The sequence below is a fragment of the Mauremys reevesii genome, linkage group 9 (assembly GCF_016161935.1).
Source record: "Mauremys reevesii isolate NIE-2019 linkage group 9, ASM1616193v1, whole genome shotgun sequence".
NCBI classification, from domain to species: domain Eukaryota; kingdom Metazoa; phylum Chordata; order Testudines; family Geoemydidae; genus Mauremys; species Mauremys reevesii.
The window spans coordinates 1849242-1867653 of record NC_052631.1 but is presented as its reverse complement, the minus strand read 5'-3'; the positions used below and the strand labels follow the sequence as shown (position 1 = coordinate 1867653).

At 40.0% G+C, this 18412-nt stretch overlaps 1 protein-coding gene across 9 annotated transcripts in view; it reads left to right on the top strand.

Moving 5' to 3' along the window:
• Window positions 1–18412, top strand: part of OPA1 (OPA1 mitochondrial dynamin like GTPase) — an 85657-nt gene that overhangs the window by 39915 nt on the left and 27330 nt on the right. For all 9 annotated transcript variants that reach the window (XM_039487958.1, XM_039487954.1, XM_039487956.1 and 6 more), the window contains 9 exons: window positions 2521–2585; window positions 3231–3307; window positions 5630–5795; window positions 6560–6712; window positions 9005–9113; window positions 10710–10789; window positions 12424–12564; window positions 14157–14273; window positions 15983–16076. In XM_039487958.1, the coding sequence (XP_039343892.1) occupies window positions 2521–2585; window positions 3231–3307; window positions 5630–5795; window positions 6560–6712; window positions 9005–9113; window positions 10710–10789; window positions 12424–12564; window positions 14157–14273; window positions 15983–16076 (1002 nt within the window). The remainder of the gene's footprint in view (window positions 1–2520; window positions 2586–3230; window positions 3308–5629; window positions 5796–6559; window positions 6713–9004; window positions 9114–10709; window positions 10790–12423; window positions 12565–14156; window positions 14274–15982; window positions 16077–18412) is intronic.

Genomic DNA, 18412 nt, shown 5'->3' with positions numbered 1-18412 from the left:
TAGTGGAACCGGTGGAAACCTGACCACAGTTCTGGCTGGACCTGAACAGAAAAGAGAGCACAATGGAGTGTTAACATCTCGACATCATACCTTCAGCAGTGAAATGCCAGAACAATCTCCTCGAGAAGAGAACCACTGGGCATATGCCCTGCCCTTGTTAATGGAGGGATAGGAGGGAAAACCTTGGTGCAGTAGGAGGAGAGATTGAATGGCCCTCTGCTTCTCTTCCAGCTCAGCTAAGAACAGGAACTCTGTCCTTCCCAGCCAATAGTGGTCTGTCTGCACTGCAGCTGGCAGCGAGCCTCCCAGCCCAGCTAGACAGATCTGCACTAGCAGGGCTCGAGCTAGCACACTACAAATAGCAGTGGGGTCATTGCAGGGGACGGGGAACAGAGGGCTTGGCTAGGCGTGGGAGTCCCGGAGGGCCTGTCAGGGAGCGGGGGTGAATAGGGGGTTGGGGTCCCAGGGGGGCAGTTAGGGGTGGGGGGTCCTAGGAGGGGATGGTCAGGGGACAAGGAGCAGGGGGGGTTGGATGGGTCAGGAATTCTGAGGGGGGCAGTCGTGGCGGATAGGGGGTGGGGGCCAGGCTGTTTGGGGAGGCACAGCATACAGTTTCCGAACCCGATGTGGCCCTTGGGCCAAAAAGTTTGCCCACCCCTGCCTTAAGTCCTTGATATTGGCTTATTCGTTGTCGTTTCCAGGTCACTGTTATCACTGCATCCTGAGCCTCTATAGGCAAGTCTGAGTCTAGTCCCAACATAACAGCCTGATTTGCCTCAACTGTTCTTGTTTCTTGTTGTACTGGAACGGTCTATTGCTCTGTCAGCAGTGCAGTGTAAAGGCATGAACACAGAATCAGTGTTATGACATCCATTTTCTTTTCCCTGTTACTGGGATGGCTCTCTCTGGTCCTGCACTTCCTCTTTTGTGCTCAGTGTCTCTGCCTAAGGAGAAATCTCTCTTTTCCGGTACAGCTGACATGATAGAATTTATCTACTTTTCTTTTTTCCTGTTTGATCCTAATTCTGTATACAGAGGAATTGAGTCTATCCACAGTATAGTGTGGCCCGCTCCATCAGTTACATAAATTGTGTTTCAATACAGCATACGATAGGAGTGTAACCTCATCTCCAATTTCCCAAGCATTCTCTCTTTATCTTTATCTTGATCTTTATCAAAATAGGCTTTTGTCTTCCGTTTACTTTCCCAATTTAACAGCTACCTGCAAGTGAATCTGATTAAGATGTTTCTGTCATGTTTGCATATAGGTTTCTAGTTTAACTTCTTCTAACTGTATGGTACTGGTATGTCACAAAAGGTCCTCAGGCATTCACATAGTTCGCCCAGTCACCACCTCAAAGGGTGTGTGATCTGTGGAGGCAGCTGGAGTTGCCCTGAGTGCCAGTAAAATGAGTGGAATCGGGGTATCCCAGTTGTGTCCATTAGCAGTTAGTCTCCTCAAACACTGGTAGATTCAAACCAACAATGCCCTTTAGTAGTTCTGTGCAATAATGTGCTGACTCTGTGCCAGCAGGTCACTATCAAACTCTGTTCCCAAAGCTGGGCTACCATAAGTGATGCCAGTGTACAAAGAGCTGCTACTATTTTAGTTCTGTTGAAAGTCCAACACCTTGCCTAGTTGGGCAGGGGTGAAAGGTGGGGAATGACTAGATTGGAAAACCTTTGTTAAGGACTTTGATGGGGCGTAGAGTCTTGTGCTTACCCTCTGTTGGAGTGAGTTTCACCCAGTGTTAGTCTGATTCTATTGCCATTGAAGTTGGTGGGAGACTTTTCCTGGACTTTAATGAGAGTTTGTTTGACTCGACTCTCTACCTAGGGAATAGAATAGAAGGTAAGAAAGCACTACCAACAATGGAGAGTTAAAAACAGTACTGTTTAATAGCTTCTGTTGAAAATAAGATCTTACAACATACATTTGAAATGTTAATAAGCTTCTTTAGATCATCTGAATCGTAAATGACGGGTAAAAAGAAAAATTATAAAACTGTACGTTATTGTGAAACTGTTTTGATGTTGTGCTTTTTCCTTTTTTCATGTTCCATAACTGTTGCAATTAGTAACTTTTAAAAATGGATTGAGTAATCATTAAATGATAGTTAAAGCCACAGAGAAATCATCTGCTAAATATAGAGTTTCAGATAAATATATTTGCTTAACATTAAAGCATGGAAGTGAAGGACAAATCTTAGAACAGCTTTGGTTAATGGAATTGTGAGTTGTCATCATGTAACCATTGGTCACTAAATAGCTTTATGGTCAAAAATGCCAAAATTTTATTCCCTTTCTGTTATGGCCTTTCAAATTTGCCTGTGCCTGAAGAATAAAATACATGATTTTTCTCAGTCACTTGAAATGTCAAATGCAAGATTGATTTGTCACAAATAAGTTTCATGGGAATTTAAAGAACAGGCGAGTCCTTAGAATAGCCAGGCATTCTGAGCAGATTATAAAGGAGTCTTAATAAATGTATGTCTCTGATTCTTCTTTTTCTTTCTATAGCAACACGTTTTAATCTTGAGACTGAATGGAAGAACAACTACCCCCGGTTGCGAGAGCTTGACCGGGTAAATTCCATTACACGTTTACTGATATGTTAGAAAATGTTTATTAAGATTATGGGTTAGAAATTGAGTCTTATTCTCATTTGTACTATGGCTCCTTTGCTTCACTCTGGCATTGTAAAAGGACCTTAAAGATGGCATAATTTACTTTTACATCACTCTTAAGATCTCTTTCAGCTACCAGAATTATGTAAATTGACCTTAGTGTAAATGAGAATCGGGCCTTATGTGATATGAAATCAGTCTCTTCAAAAATTTAGTCATTTGAGTTTCACAAAACATAAATCTCAGTTTTCAAATAGCTGCAGTGCTGTTAAAATCCTATAATCGCTACGGAGTTGATCTACCTGCCCAACTAACAAGAAATGATGTTTCTTTTAATGATGTAGATTATTGTTCTGTCAACTCTTCTGTCTTCTCTGTCCTTGTAGGAAGACAGGAGCTGTGCAGAAAGCATAGCATGATACACTAGGACAGCATGTTACAAGCATAAATGCTGGCCAGAGCACAACTGGAAGGTTTCGTTTTAGGTTTACAAGCCATGAAAAAGTATTCCTTTGCACCTCATAGAAAATTAGTCTAGACATATTCAAGGTAAAGTCATCATCACAGAGTCTTCACTGACCTTCATGCTTGTCTTTTGCATAGAATGAACTGTTTGAAAAAGCGAAGAATGAAATCCTCGATGAGGTTATAAGTTTGAGCCAGGTCACACCAAAGCACTGGTACAGTAACTATTTACTTTCAAATTTATGCTATATGTCCCTCTTCCAAAGACAGATGAGGGTTTTTTAGTTTATATTACAGATTTGTGTTTAGATTTAAAATAAAAAATGGTAATTATTTCCTAACCTTCTGATAGAATGATTTCCTTTGTCCGCCTTTCCACCATAACATGTTTCTTATTCTAGATCACCAAACTTGTTTGTAGTCTCTGGTCAATAGTACATTTTTCTGCCCCCTAAGAAAGAATTGATATAACACACACTAGACAGATCCAGGAACATGAACAAGAAAAGCAAGGATGCTTTTAAACTATGATAACGACTCAACAATCGGTCATGTTCTCATTAAATATGAATTTTTGTAATCACCCTAATCTTCCTGGTTCGGGTTACCACCAAACATGCTGAGATAACACACGTGTGTGCGCATATACGCAACCTTGAAAATATTAAATTCCGTATCGTCTTTGAGAATCAGAGATTTGGAGTTGAAAGACAAGATAATTCTTAGCCCTAAAGTTGGCTTAACAGTCCCTGTGACAGAGTGCTAGGTATGAAACCCTGAGTCAGCACTCTGTTCACAGCACCTCCTGTGAACATGCTGAAAAAGGCTTTGACAATAAGGAAGATCTTGAGATTGCATTTGCTCATAGTCACAAGATCCCGCCCCACTCTGTGGCTCATTGTAAGGAACAAACACCAGGCCTGATGGTTCCAGCACTGGCCTAAGCAAAAGTATCATGCAATGTCATCACTCTTAGTGGTGGTGGTGTTCTTGCTCAAATAAATGAGTTTGTTTGAATGATGAAGCAATTACCTTGTTTTGAACAAAAGCTTTTAAGGAAACCATCATTTTTGCCAGAGACAATAGTAATTTTTATTTACTGATAGTAAATTTTCCAGAATTGTTTCCTACTTTTTAAATACTTGTACTTTTTAAGTTCCTATGAGTAGTTGTACAAGCTTTGAAAACCTATTTAAGGCAAAAGCCTTTTCCAGCTTTAAAGAATTGAGTGACTTCAGCCCCATCTATATTGGCTTGGCAGGCAGACAGTTCTGAAGTTGGGGAGAATAAGGTTATTTAATAAAAGTGAAGCACAGATTTGACTTATTATGTTAGTGAGATGAAAGGAGCTGAAGTGACTCTTCTGAAAAAAGAACAGGAGTACTTTTGGCACCTTAGAGACTAACACATTTATTTGAGCATAAACTTTCATGGGCTATAGCCCACTTTAGTGTACACTAATTGAATCTATTTCCCCATGTTAAGTATCCTCACACCTTCTATGGGTCATCTCGATTATCACTTCAATTTTTTTTTCCTCCTGCTGATGATAGCTCATCTCAGTTGATTGGCCTCTTACAGTTGGTATGGCAACTTCCACCTTTTCCTGTTCTCTGTATGTATAAATATCTTCTTGCTGTATGTTCCAGTCTATGCATCCGATTAAGTGGGCTGTAGCCCACAAAAGCTTATGCTCAAATAAATTTGTTAGTCTCTGAGGTGCCACAAGTACTCCTGTTCTTTTTGCGGATACAGACTAACACGGCTGCTACTATGAAACCTGACTCTTCTGAAAAATTCCTCAGTCATTCCTCCTGAGTTGGCATATCAGCTGGCCATGAGACTGCTGTGTCCTGAAAATTTTAATGACAACTCTGTCCTCTCTAGCCCATATAATGTTAAATCTTCCAAAACATTTTAATACAGTGTCATCGTAGTCGTGTTGGTCCCAAGATATTAGAGAGAGAAGGTGGGCAAGGAGCTGAATATGAGCTCGAAGTACTCTCAAAAGTTTCTTTTTCTTATCAACAGAACTTGGTTCAATAAAAGATATTACATTACCTCACCCACCTTGTCTCTCTGAAATGTTTTAAAACCATATTTAAAAAAAAATATTTTGGGGGTTGAATCATCACTAATATAGTCTTTATTTTATTTAATTGTATATTAACTGTCTGTGCTGCAACACAAATAGGAGAAATGGTTGTTAGCGCCATAGCGACATGAGAAGCTAATTTGACACGTGAACTTTGACATATATTCATGATATATGAATATATATCATGGACTTGCAGGTTGGAATTCTCAGCTAGTTTCATCATTCATCAAGTCTATGAATTATGGGTAAAAATTCCAGACACCATCTTTGTTCATTCAGCAGAATGAAAGTAGGGAGAAGTTCATGGTTTGAGGGTTGGTGTTAAGAATAATCAAAGTACAAGAAGACATCTGTTTTGTCAGTCTGTTAAAGTACTGGCCATATAGATTAGAACTCTATGGACTGGAAGTTATCACATATGTTATACCTTTCAATTTAGGGAGGAGATTCTTCAGAAAACATTATGGGAAAGAGTATCTACTCATGTGATTGAGAACATCTACCTGCCAGCAGCACAGACTACAAATTCAGGGACATTTAACACCACTGTGGACATCAAGCTGAAGCAGTGGACTGACAAACAACTGCCTAATAAAGCAGTAGAGGTTAGAACTCAATTAGCTGAATGCAATTTAGTTTTATAAATAAAAATATCTCCTTGCTTTCATATTTACCCCTCTTTATTTTTCTGTTGGACGCCTGTTAAAAGGAAGGTTAGGAGTTGTAAGTAAATGGCAGTAGAGGAGCAGCTCTTCTGATTCCTGATGTCCGTGCTCATGATCATTGCAGCCAGTCACTAGAGATTGGCGAGCTATTGTCATCCAGGTGTGTGCACCACAAAAACCACTGGAAACATTATTTGTCTGTCTCACTAAATATTTTCCAATAAAAATCCCTCTTAAGTGGCAAAAAGCTGGAGGCTGACTACACCTCTACCCCGATATAATGCTCTCCTTGGGAGCCTAAAAATCTTACCGCGTTATAGGTGAAACCGCGTTATATCGAACTTACTTTGATCCACTGGAGTGCACAGCCCCACCCCCCGGAGCACTGCTTTACCGCGTTATAGCCGAATTCATGTTATATCGGGTCGCGTTATATCAGGGTAGAGGTGTATATCCATATTTCCCCTCCTCCCAGCAGAAGAATTCACCTTTGTGTTAATTTGTTATTGCTGCTCAGTGAGCAAAGTTTTGTTAATTTCTCTGTGAGCCACAAAAGCAAATCACTGAATTCTAATATCTTCTGTTTCTTGGTGAGTGAGTATTGCTGTCTGCATACTTGTAAGATTATGTTAGTGACTAATACATATAGCTGTTCACAGTAATGGACTGCTCCAGAAGGTAACTTTCTCTTATTAATTTTCTAGGTGGCATGGGAGACTCTGCAGGAAGAATTTTCTCACTTCATGACAGAAAAGAAAGGAAAAGAGCATGATGATATCTTTGATAAACTGAAACAAGCTGTCAAAGAAGAAAGTATTAAACGACACAAGTGGAATGAGAGAGCAGAAGACAGCCTGGTATAGTGTAGTATTTGTTCACATGGCTGCCAAACCAGTTGCCTTTGAAATCATTTTGATTTATGATGAATGTTCATTTTGCTTGCATTTTTTTGGTTAAATACCTAATAGTGTTGGAAGAAATCATAGGAAATGTATCTATCTCTGCTTTTGAATGTCATGATCTGAATCAGTGGTTCTCTTTGGTTTATTATTTTATTTTATTCTTTATTACCTTTCATGGACCAGCTTACCCTCCCGGTATTCAATAATCTCACTATTTGGTTCTCAGAGGTTTTTTCTGTGCCCATGGACCACAGCCTGAAAATCACATCCACAAGTAAAATGAGTTGTTAATATAAAGCCTAGAAGTGTGGTAAAGTAATAGCATTTACCTGCCCCTCTGGTAGGTTGGTTCCATGCTCCCGTGGGATTCAGTGTTGACATTCTTGACATTGTATGCAGTGTTGTTGTAGCCATGTTGGTCCCAGGATACTAGAGAGACAAGGTGGGTCAGGTAATATCTTTTATTGGACCAACTTCTGTTAGTGAGAGAGACAAGCTGATCGGTGCATTTCTTGTGTATAATTGTCTGATCAGCCTCAATAATGCAATCCTACAAACAACTATATAAGAAACCCACAGATCTCCACAGGTACCTTCATAGCTACAGTAACCGCCTCAAACACAGCAAGAAATTGGTTATCTACATCCAGGCACTCGGATACCACAGAAGATGCTCAGAGGAGAAAGTCTGGCATATACACCTTAACTCACTCAAAACTACCTTCACCAAACAAGGATACTTTATCAGAGAAGTAGATCACATCATGGAACGGGCCCCTCAAATACCCTGAGAGAACCTGCTTCAATACAGAAATAAAACCCCCTCTGACCTCACACCTCTAGTTGTCCCCTACTACCCCTCACTGGAACCCATACAGGGTATCATCAAACAACTACAACCCATACTTGATGGGGATCCCATCCTGAAAGAAATCTTTCTTGAACCCCCTCTTCTGGCCTTCAAACAACCCCCCCACAACCTCTCCAAGCTCATCATCAGAAGCAAGCTCCTCACAGACCAGGACACACCAATTCAAAGCGGCACCAAACCCTGCCAGAACAACAGATACAAAACCTGCAGTCATATCTCCACTGCTACGGTGCTCAACAGCCCCCTCAACGCACCTTTTGAGATCTACGGATCCTACACATGCCTGTCACAGCATGTGGGGTATCTCATCCAGTGCACTCAGTGTCCCAATAACAACTCTGTAGGCAAAACCAGACAATGGGGGAGGGATAGCTCAGTGGTTTGAGCATTGGCCTGCTAAACCCAGGGTTGTGAGCTCAATTCTTGAGGGGGCCACTTACAGATCTGGGGCAAAAATTGGTCCTGCTAGTGAAGGCAGGGGGCTGGACTCGATGACCTTTCAAGGTCCCTTCTAGTTCTAGGAGATTGGTATATCTCCAATTTTTATTTATTTATAATCACTGCGCGCTCGAATGAGCTGGCACAGAAAAATGATAAAATATAAAAATGCCATATCACTGTTGGTGAAAGCTTTTCATAAAGCCATCGCTCTATCAGTCCTCATCCTCAAAGGAAAGCTGCACAACGTTTTCAAAAGACAAGCCTGGAAGCTTAAATTAATTACTCTGCTAGACGCCAAAAATCATGGACTGAATTACAATAATGTATAACCCACTAACACTCTTCCCCCCGGCTCACCCAGTTCCTTCCCCCCCCTTATGATTGGGTGGGTGTTAACAGTCCACTTCACCTTAAGTGGTCTCTTGAAACATGCCTTAACTACTTATGCCAAACAATCTGTCCCACTTTGTATTTAGTTGTGACACTCCGAGTATGTTTCCCAGAGGTGAAGAAGAGCTCTGTGTAGCTTGAAAGCTTGTCTCTCCCACCAACAGAAGTTGGTCCTCATCCACCTTGTCTTTCTACTACATGATAGTCCACATATTCGCCTCCTGTCAGCAAGACACAGCAACATAAGGGGCTGAACTTCAAGGCAAAACATTGTTAGGTGATGTGCAGAAAGTTTCCCTTACTGGAGTAACACACAGGGTAAGTGCTGTGTCCACAGAGATGTTCTAAATAGCATATACTGCCAAAACTGAGCTGTCTTCAGAAATCACTTTTGAGTGGGGCATATTTTCATTATAAGAAACAGTGTTCTGAGTTTGACTTTTTGTTTGCTATTTTCTGTCCTGAAGGTAGGTTCTAAATATTAATTTATTTGGCGATTAAAAAGATGGGCTGTAAAACCTAAGATTTGTTTTTTGCATTGTCAGCGAGTGATTCAGCACAATGCTTTAGAAGATCGGTCAATATCTGATAAACAGCAGTGGGATGCAGCTATTCACTTCATGGAGGATACTCTCCAGAGTCGCCTCAAGGACAGTAAGTGCTCACAGTTTATATTCTATGATAGGAAAAAGTTTTCTATGCAGTGATGTATGTGTATGTAATCTCAGTTACATTCTGTGTATAGTAAATTTCAGACTCCTCACTGATGATATAGTCCTAGCACAGTTAGTTAAAAAATTGATGAAAGATATGTTTCCAGAAAGCCTTTGACAAGGTCCCTCACCAAAGGCTCTTACGTAAATTAAGCTGTCATGGGATAAAAGGGAAGGTCCTTTCATGGATTGAGAACTGGTTAAAGTTCAGGGAACAAAGGGTAGGAATTAATGGTAAATTCTCAGAATGGAGAGGGGTAACTAGTGGTGTTCCCCAAGGGTCAGTCCTAGGACCAATCCTATTCAATTTATTCATAAATGATCTGGAGAAAGGGGCAAACAGTGAAGTGGCAAAGTTTGCAGATAATACTAAACTGCTCAAGATAGTTAAGACCAAAGCAGAATGTGAAGAACTTCAAAAAGATCTCACAAAACGAAGTGATTGGGCAACAAAATGACAAATGAAATTTAATGTGGATAAATGTAAAGTAATGCATACTGGAAAAAATAACCCCTACTATACATACAATATGATGGGGGCTAATTTAGCTACAACGAGTCAGGAAAAAGATCTTGGAGTCATCGTGGATAGTTCTCTGAAGGATGTCCACGCAGTGTGCAGAGGCGGTCAAAAAAGCAAACAGGATGTTAGGAATCATTAAAGAAAGGATAGAGAATAAGACTGAGAATATATTATTGTCCTTATATAAATCCATGGTATGCCCACATCTTGAATACTGTGTACAGATGTGGTCTCCTCACCTCAAAAAAGATATTCTAGCACTAGAAAAGGTTCAGAAAAGGGCAACTAAAATGATTAGGGGTTTGGAGAGGGTCCCATACGAGGAAAGATTAAAGAGGCTAGGACTTTTCAGCTTGGAAAAGAGGAGCCTAAGGGGGGATATGATAGAGGTATATAAAATCATGAGTGATGTTGATAAAGTGGATAAGGAAAAGTTATTTACTTATTCCCATAATACAAGAACTAGGGGTCACCAAATGAAATTAATAGGCAGCAGGTTTAAAACAAATAAAAGGAAGTTCTTCTTCACGCAGCGCACAGTCAACTTGTGGAACTCCTTACCTGAGGAGGTGGTGAAGGCTAGGACTATAACAGCGTTTAAAAGGGAACTGGATAAATTCATGGAGGTTAAGTCCATAAATGGCTATTAGCCAGGATGGGTAAAGAATGGTGTCCCTAGCCTCTGTTCGTCAGAGGATGGAGATGGATAGCAGGAGAGAGAGATCACTTGATCATTGCCTGTTAGTTCACTCCCTCTGGGGCACCTGGCATTGGCCACTGTCAGTAGACAGATACTGGGCTAGATGTCTAAATCCCCTAGACTGCTTTGAAAATTTCAATCATTTGAAAAGTGAATGTGAAAACTTTTTAATTATTGAATTGCTTTGAGGGTTCCATAAAAGAGGAGTTAGAAGTCTACTTTTTGATCATACTTAAGGTTTTGGTTCAATAGACGTCTTACCTAGTAGCATGTATTTTACTGAGTGATATCTAATATCTTGTTTTCTTTTCTAGCTGAATCTGTTATTGAAGACATGGTGGGCCCAGACTGGAAAAAAAGATGGCTGTACTGGGTAGGCCGCACTAAAGAACAGGTAAAAGCAAACAGAAATATTGGATGTCTTGCAGCTGCATATTCTTGTGGTGAGCATGGTGATTATTAATGACTAAATTTTAAAATTATGGACCTGTGCACTCTAGTGCTTTTGCACATGCCAAACAGTTAATTGTGTATACAGTTTGCAATTTCCCAGTGATCATTTCTAAGCTTTGTAAATGTTAGCCCAAAGGACATGATTTCTTTTGGATATCTGGCATGTGCATAATATAAGCAATTGTAAACTTGTTTCCTTTCTACTTCATTGGAATTATGTCTTTTACTGTTCAGTCGTTAAACTGAATGTTTGTAAGAAAGTTCTTCTCTTGGTAGATAAACCAATATGTAAGCAGGATGTTAATTAATTTAGTCTTTCGCACCACATAATGTAGTATCCCACCATGGCTAAATTATGTCATTTCAGTAATGAACTACAGTATTATAGGTGGCATGTTACTGATAACTATAGTTAATGTTGCCTGAACATTTCTATTCTAACCCACTCTTCCAAGTTATGAGCAAGTGAGAAACTTTCTCTCAATGAATTTAATGTGTCTGTTGGGTCTCTGCCCAAAAGGGAGTTATTTTTAGAATATCTGTATACAGTCAAACCTCAAAGTTACGAACACCAGAGTTCTGACCGGTGAACCCCACACCTCATTTAGAACCGGAAGTATTCAATCAGGCAGCAGCAGAAACCAAAAAAAAAAGCAAATACAGTACAGTACTGTATTAAATGTAAACTACCAACAAAATAAAGGGAAAGCAGCATTTTTCTTCTGCGTAGTAAAGTTTCAAAGCTGTATTAAGTCAATGTTCAGTTGTAAACTTTTGAAAGAACAACCATAATGTTTTGTTCAGAGTTAGGAGCATTTCAGAGTTGTGAATAGCCTCCATTCCCCGGGGTGTTCGTAACTCAAAGGTTCTACTGTAGAAAGACCTAGGAGGGAGGACCATGCTATAACATAGTACAGGTAGGAGACTGAATCACAAATAATATTTAACAGTATCAAGATAAAGATTGAATTTTGAAGATTTCCCAAAAGGGGTGACAGAGTTAATTGATGCATTTTCTTTCTTTTGATTACTTTCTTTGGCATTCAAGATCCAGGATGATTCAAAGATAGCTGGTTCTGTGAAAAAAGTTCAGGCTGAATAAAGAGAGACATGGTACTTTGTCTAAGAAGGAGATACCAGGCTATGAAGTTACAATGCAGCTAAGAGCTGATTTGAGATTAGATATCCAAAGGTGAACAGAGAAGAAGTTGAGGGACTTGTTGAGTTGGGTGGCAGCCATGTAGAACTGATGGTCAAGTGAATGTCAGCTAGGTGGAGTTTTAAATGCAGACTTGAATTAAAACCATTACTGTCAAGCAGTCTACACTTCAGCCTTTTTGTCCATATTGAGTATGTGATATATTTATTATTACTACCTAGACTACTACTGCGTAAAGGTTTTTGTAGTCTGGGCTAATGACATAGACAATGGTATGCTATGCAAGTTGAGTGACATCAAGCTGGGATTCTTACCTTTGTGGCTCTTCACATGAATGGTGGTGCTGGGAAACTACCAACTATAAATAATGTGGGAATGTCTGTGTTTGAATTTGAACCTCTTCTTTTTTTTTTGAGAATATTCGCAATGAAACAAAAAATGAACTTGAGAAGATGATAAAATGCAATGAAGACCATGCAGCTTACCTTGCAAATGACGAGGTGACAACTGTCCGAAAGAATCTTGAAGCAAAAGGGGTAGCAGTGGACCCATGTTTGGTAAGATGTAACTTTGTAGCAGAATGTATGGAAGCGTTTGTATGCTCTTTCTAGCTATCATAAAAATAACTGTCTAAACTGAATTTGTAATCCAGATGTTTCAGAATAAATTATTAAATGAATGCTTGCATGCAATGCACACATTTTTGTAGGGCCTTATTTGTTGGCTGTCAGACAACTGTAGTACAGCACTTTTGGATTTGACAGTGGAATCAGAATCTGCTAAGCAGATACATTGCCTGTGATAGAGGCCCATATTGTGACATGTCTACCCCTAAAGTAATATTATCCATACAGTGTGTAGTGGAGGCAAACCTTCCACAGGGGACAGAGGAATGATTAAACCTATTCTGTGTTATTTACAAAGACTTTGTGAATTGTAGTTAATTGTATGTGCAGTTGAGTTTGGCTGATTCATCTCATGGATATAAACAGATGAACTTCAGTCAAAGAGATTGAAGTTAACTCTATCAAAAGGGAGCATCTTTCGTCAGGGGACTGTGTCACTGGGGTGAAAATCTTTTGAAAATGGTTTGCAATTCTAACCATGTAAGGTCCTTAAAGTAACCAGGCCCTTCATTTCATTAAACATGCAGTTTTAAAACTAGTTATATAAGAAAATTCAAATATTGTCAATATTAGGTACATGGAGATTTTCTATAGTTCTGTGTTGTTTTTGTAGTAACTTTGGCCCCAATCCTACAAAGACTTATGCACATACTTAAATTAAACTTTACTACCATGAATACTCAAGCTAAGTACATAATAATAATAATACTTAGCTTTTATACAGCATTTCTCATCAGAGGATCTCAAAGCACTTTACAAAAGGAGGTAGTAGCATTATCTCCTGTTTAAAGATAGGAGAAACGGAGGCAGAGAAGTGAAGTGACATGATTTGCCCAAGGCCACTCAGCCAGCCAGTGGCAGTCAGGAACAGAATCCATTTCTTTTGAGTCCCAGAATGGAACAGTGCTTCATCTACTAGAACACTCTGCTCTAATAAAAAACCAGAGTACACACACAAGAGTTTGCAGGATTGGGGTCTAAATAAACCTAATGAAGAAAAGTTCTAAATGTGTGTGGTTTCTTCATAAATCTAAGACCCACTAATGTACTTCTCTGTGCCCTTTTCTGGCTAAACAGCAAGTTAACTAATGTATGGCATTCAAAGTGCTTGATCTGTTGTGCTCAAATGACAGTCTTTGCAGACTGTGACCTGTAACTTGCATTTAACTCAGAATAACAGTGTGCCATTTAAAAATGCATACAGTGTCTGTACACAATTTAAACTTCTGAGAGGATGCTGCGAACATTGAAGAATAGAAATGTAAACATGCTATTTGACAGAATCCTTTTTAATGTTTGCCTTGGATTCAGTTAAGATGTTGATTATATGCTGTATAGCTTTCATTAATTTACCAACTAATAACCGCATAACATTTAAACGTATACAGGGAAAGGGATTGTGCAAATCAATTCTGTAGTTTTTTCATGTGCTTATGGTGAAATGTGATTATTAAAATACATAAAATATTAACTGGAGAATGCTTATGCAGTTTATCCATGAATTTTAACTACTTTCTTCTTAGATTAAAGACACGTGGCACCAAGTTTATAGAAGACATTTCTTGAAGACAGCTTTGAGCCACTGTAATCTGTGTCGAAGAGGCTTTTATTACTACCAAAGGCATTTTGTAGACTCTGAGGTAAATTGAGGAACATATGGATACTGCTGTTTGGGGAATGCAAACAGCCTCAATGTCTACAAAGATCTAGCCAAAAAGAAAGCAGCCATTTTTATATTAATCTGTTTCTTTATATGCTTTTAAATATTCAATATGGTATTTATAATCCCAGCTGGCTATGTCTGCTTTCAAGGGACAAAATTCCATTAAGTGGTAATTACACAAAATGTCCACTAGATGTCAGTCATCAACTAAGCATCTCTGTTCCTGACTCTGTAGCTCTTCAGTGTGTTATGACAATTTAACGTTACAACAGCCCTCAGGACTATTGGCGTCTTGCTGGTATCCACTTATTTGCCCCCACTTCTCCCATTAATGTCTGCTTTCCTTATTGACTTTTAGATTTCAAAGCTGTAGTGGAGGAAAAGCCTTAATACTAAGGAGAATGGCTTTTCTGTGAAGAGGGTGGAGCAGTAGTGTTAGAAACAAAAATAAAAGTTAATATTTGGCACAATAAAATGTGGGCCATATGCAAGTAATTTTCATTTTTAATAATCAACCACAAAGCTAGCAATCAGGCCTCCTCTATTGAACCTTTTAGTGTATCTGTGGAGCCTCCAGTATTTGTAAATGGAAGGTTTAGAGAGAAATGGCCGTTTTGATTTCATGCAAACCGTGTTTTGGAAATCTGTTTTTGATCCTGATAATGGACGTCATCCCTTGAGATATGGAAATGGCTCAATGCGTATCACAGATTTATACTTAAAATTATGGGATGATAAAGATGAAGAAAATGTCCAAGATGTTTAGAGAGCCACCTTTTGTAACTTCATGTATGATTTGTATTTTAAACTGTTGGAAGTTTGATGATTGCAGTGCTGCCTGCAGCAGTACAAAGGGAAGGGCCTGCTCTTTAATCAGTGTGTTGAAATAAAGAAGAAACTGCCAAAAAAGCTAAAAATAAAGGAATCTCCCTATGATTAAGGGAAAGAATCAACATACATAGTCCAAAATCCTCCTCATCCCTACCACAGAAGCCTCTCTACAGGACTGCTGTAGTTAGGGCTCTGTGGCACGGGATGGGGTCTCAGAGAGGAGCTGGGAGCTGCCATCCTGTGGCACCAGGCATGCAGTGAGGAATACAGTCAACAACCCAGCTGGAGTTCAAATATCAACTCCTCCTCTGTGTTATACCCTCCTTGGAAACCCCGCTACGAAGCTGGAGCTTCCTGTGGGCCTGGGGTATCTCCTGTAAGCACTTGTGCAAGCCCCTAACTCCCACACGTTTTTCATAAGCTTTTGTCAGGCAGCAAGACAAAGTTTGGAGTATGTCTGTCTCCTTCCAGCCAGTATAATACAGCCTTGAGAGCGGCATGTGCCCAGACCCAGTTTGTATGTAGTGCCTGCAGGTCACTTTCCTGGGCTGTCCCTTCATGACCCTTCCCACTGGAGAAAGGTGAACAACTGGATGCAGGGGGAGTGGGAGACCTATTTAACAAGACTGAGAGTGGCCTTTGGCATAGGAATTTTGGGTATGTTTCTTCATCATGCACAGCAAATCTTTTCTATATGTTTTTGCATAAGTTAATGCGTACATGCTATAGTCACTGTGTTCAAGAGTGTATGTCAGAGCAACCTCAGTTTTCTATTTAAGGGACTACACGGTTCGTTGAACCTCCCGTGGGGAAGGAAGGAAAGGAAGCGCTAACACCTTCCTCTACCTGTTTCAGCTTGAATGCAATGATGTGGTTCTGTTCTGGCGCATACAGCGAATGCTGGCGATTACAGCAAACACACTGAGGCAGCAGCTTACTAACACTGAAGGTGAGGCTTATCGCGACTGCCCTGTTTGCAACACAGGGCTAAGGTTAATAAGCTTCTAGTGCTATCCCATTCGGATGTCACTTTCTAGTTCATTAGAATAGAAGGCTGGTTTTGGTTTCATGTTTTGGTGGGTGACGAGGTGTCAACTATTAAACTGGGCTTGATGTAGGTAGTATGTTAAATATTTTAAACCCATTAACAATTATTTTCAGGTGCTAGCTTGTTATACAATGCTGAAAAGGTTGAACTTTGTTCTGAGCAAGCAAGGAGGATGCAGGAAGAAATGAGCACAAGTGTATATGGTATAAAAAAATGCTCCGTAAGGAATACAAGGAGAACCATGACAATACCTGAGTGTGGCCTGAGGAGATTATCACAACACTAAATTACTTGATTCCAGAGCTGGAGTTCTCCTTCCACTGATTCCTCTCGGAAAGGGCATCCTAAGGCTACTTGTTTAACAGGTTTATTATTTCTGATGTTGGTGATGTATATATGAGGCTATTAAAGCTGCACTGCCATCATCCTGTTGCTATCATCCAGCTCTTGACGTCTCATACTTCCTACACCGGAAGTTCTCTCAGCTTCCCAAGCATCTGGTCTAGATGAGAACTAATCAGCTAAGACTGTGCCCATGTAAAACAAGAGAGCCTGAGAAAATGGTGCAGGGAACATCGGACCCTTACACTTCAGGAGCTTTTCTCAAACAGTTTGCAATCTAGTGGTTCTTGTGGCTCTAGGCTCCTGTTGGATGCCCAGATAACAGTGGCACCCAAGAGTACTTTTGTCTACCTTCACTGGTTGAAAGAGATTGAGGCTCTTTCTTCTGGGCATTTCACACACTGAGCACAATATCCTTATGCTCCACAGGATTCTAACATCCTTCCTTGGGGGAATCCAAGCTATAGTCCCTTATGGTTAGGTCCTGTGTATTTTAGAAACAACCTCTCTTTATGCACCAAGCCAGCACTGGAGATCAGCTGAGCCATTGGAAATGACAGGCACTAGATTTGTCTATTTAGGGATAAAATCTTCTATGTGGAGAGTATGTTGATTTTTTTTTTTTCAGGGCAAATGGCAGGGTTTATCTGTTTGCTCAGGCTTTCCCTGAGAGGCTGTTTGAGGGGAGCCTGTGACTCATGGCTGGAATTTCATTATTAGTAGTTGTCATGGTATTTATTATTTAATGCACAAATGCGAGTTTCTAGGGAATACCAGGATTTGTAAAAGTGTCTAGATATCACGTTTCATACACTAGAAATTAAGTGCAATTAATATTTTAATACCAAATATGTAGGTTTTATGAAACTTCTGGCAAGATCGGCTTGGGAAGCTGAATGCATTATTTAAATTGTCATGCGTGAACTCAGCCTGCCCATACTTCCCCACAAACTTCACAAGTCCAAAAAAACAGGAATTTTTCTTTTCTTTTTTGGAGGGGATGAAAAAAGTAGTGTTTGCAAAGAAGAAAGCACATTCCTTTGATTTTTAAACGGTTATGTGCCAAGACTACATCTTCCCCTGCCTTTCCTACCAGCTCGGAGCCCCAGCACCCCGTCCTGCTGAGCCAGACACTCCCGTCTGCTCCAACAAAGACCCAAGGTCTGAATTACTTGTCCCAAAACTGCAGGTTTACCTGAAAGCAGCTCACAGAAGTGTTCTTGTCTTTAACACTCAGATGCCCAATTCCCAGTGGGGTCGAAACCTAAATAAATCTGTTTTACCCTGTATAAAGCTTATGCAGGGTAAACTCAAAAATTGTTCACCCTCTATAACACCGATAGAGAGATATGCACAGTTGTTTGCTCCCCCGGTATTAATACATACTGAGTTAATAAGTAAAAAGTGATTTTATTAAATATAGAAAGTAGGATTTAAGTGGTTCCAAGTAGTAACAGACAGAACAAAGTAAGTCACCAAGCAAAATAAAATAAAATGCACAAATCTATATCTAATCAAACTGAATACAGATAATCTCACCCTCAGAGATGCTTCAGTAAGTTTTTTCCTCAGACTGGACCCCTTCCAGGCCTGGGCACAATTCTTGCCCCGGCACAGCTCTTGTTCCAGCTCAGGTGGTAGCTAGGGGATTCTTCATGATGGCTCCTCCCGCTTTGTTCTGTTCCACTCTTTCATACATCTTTTGCATAAAGCGGGAATCCTTTGTCCCTCTCTGGGTTCCCACCCCCCCTTCTCAATGGAAAAGCATCAGATTAAAGATGGATTCCAGTTCAGGTGACGTGATCACATGTCACCGCAAGACTTCATTGCCCACTTGCCAGCACACACAAGTATACAGGAAGACTTACAGGTAAAACACAGCCATCTGTAGACAA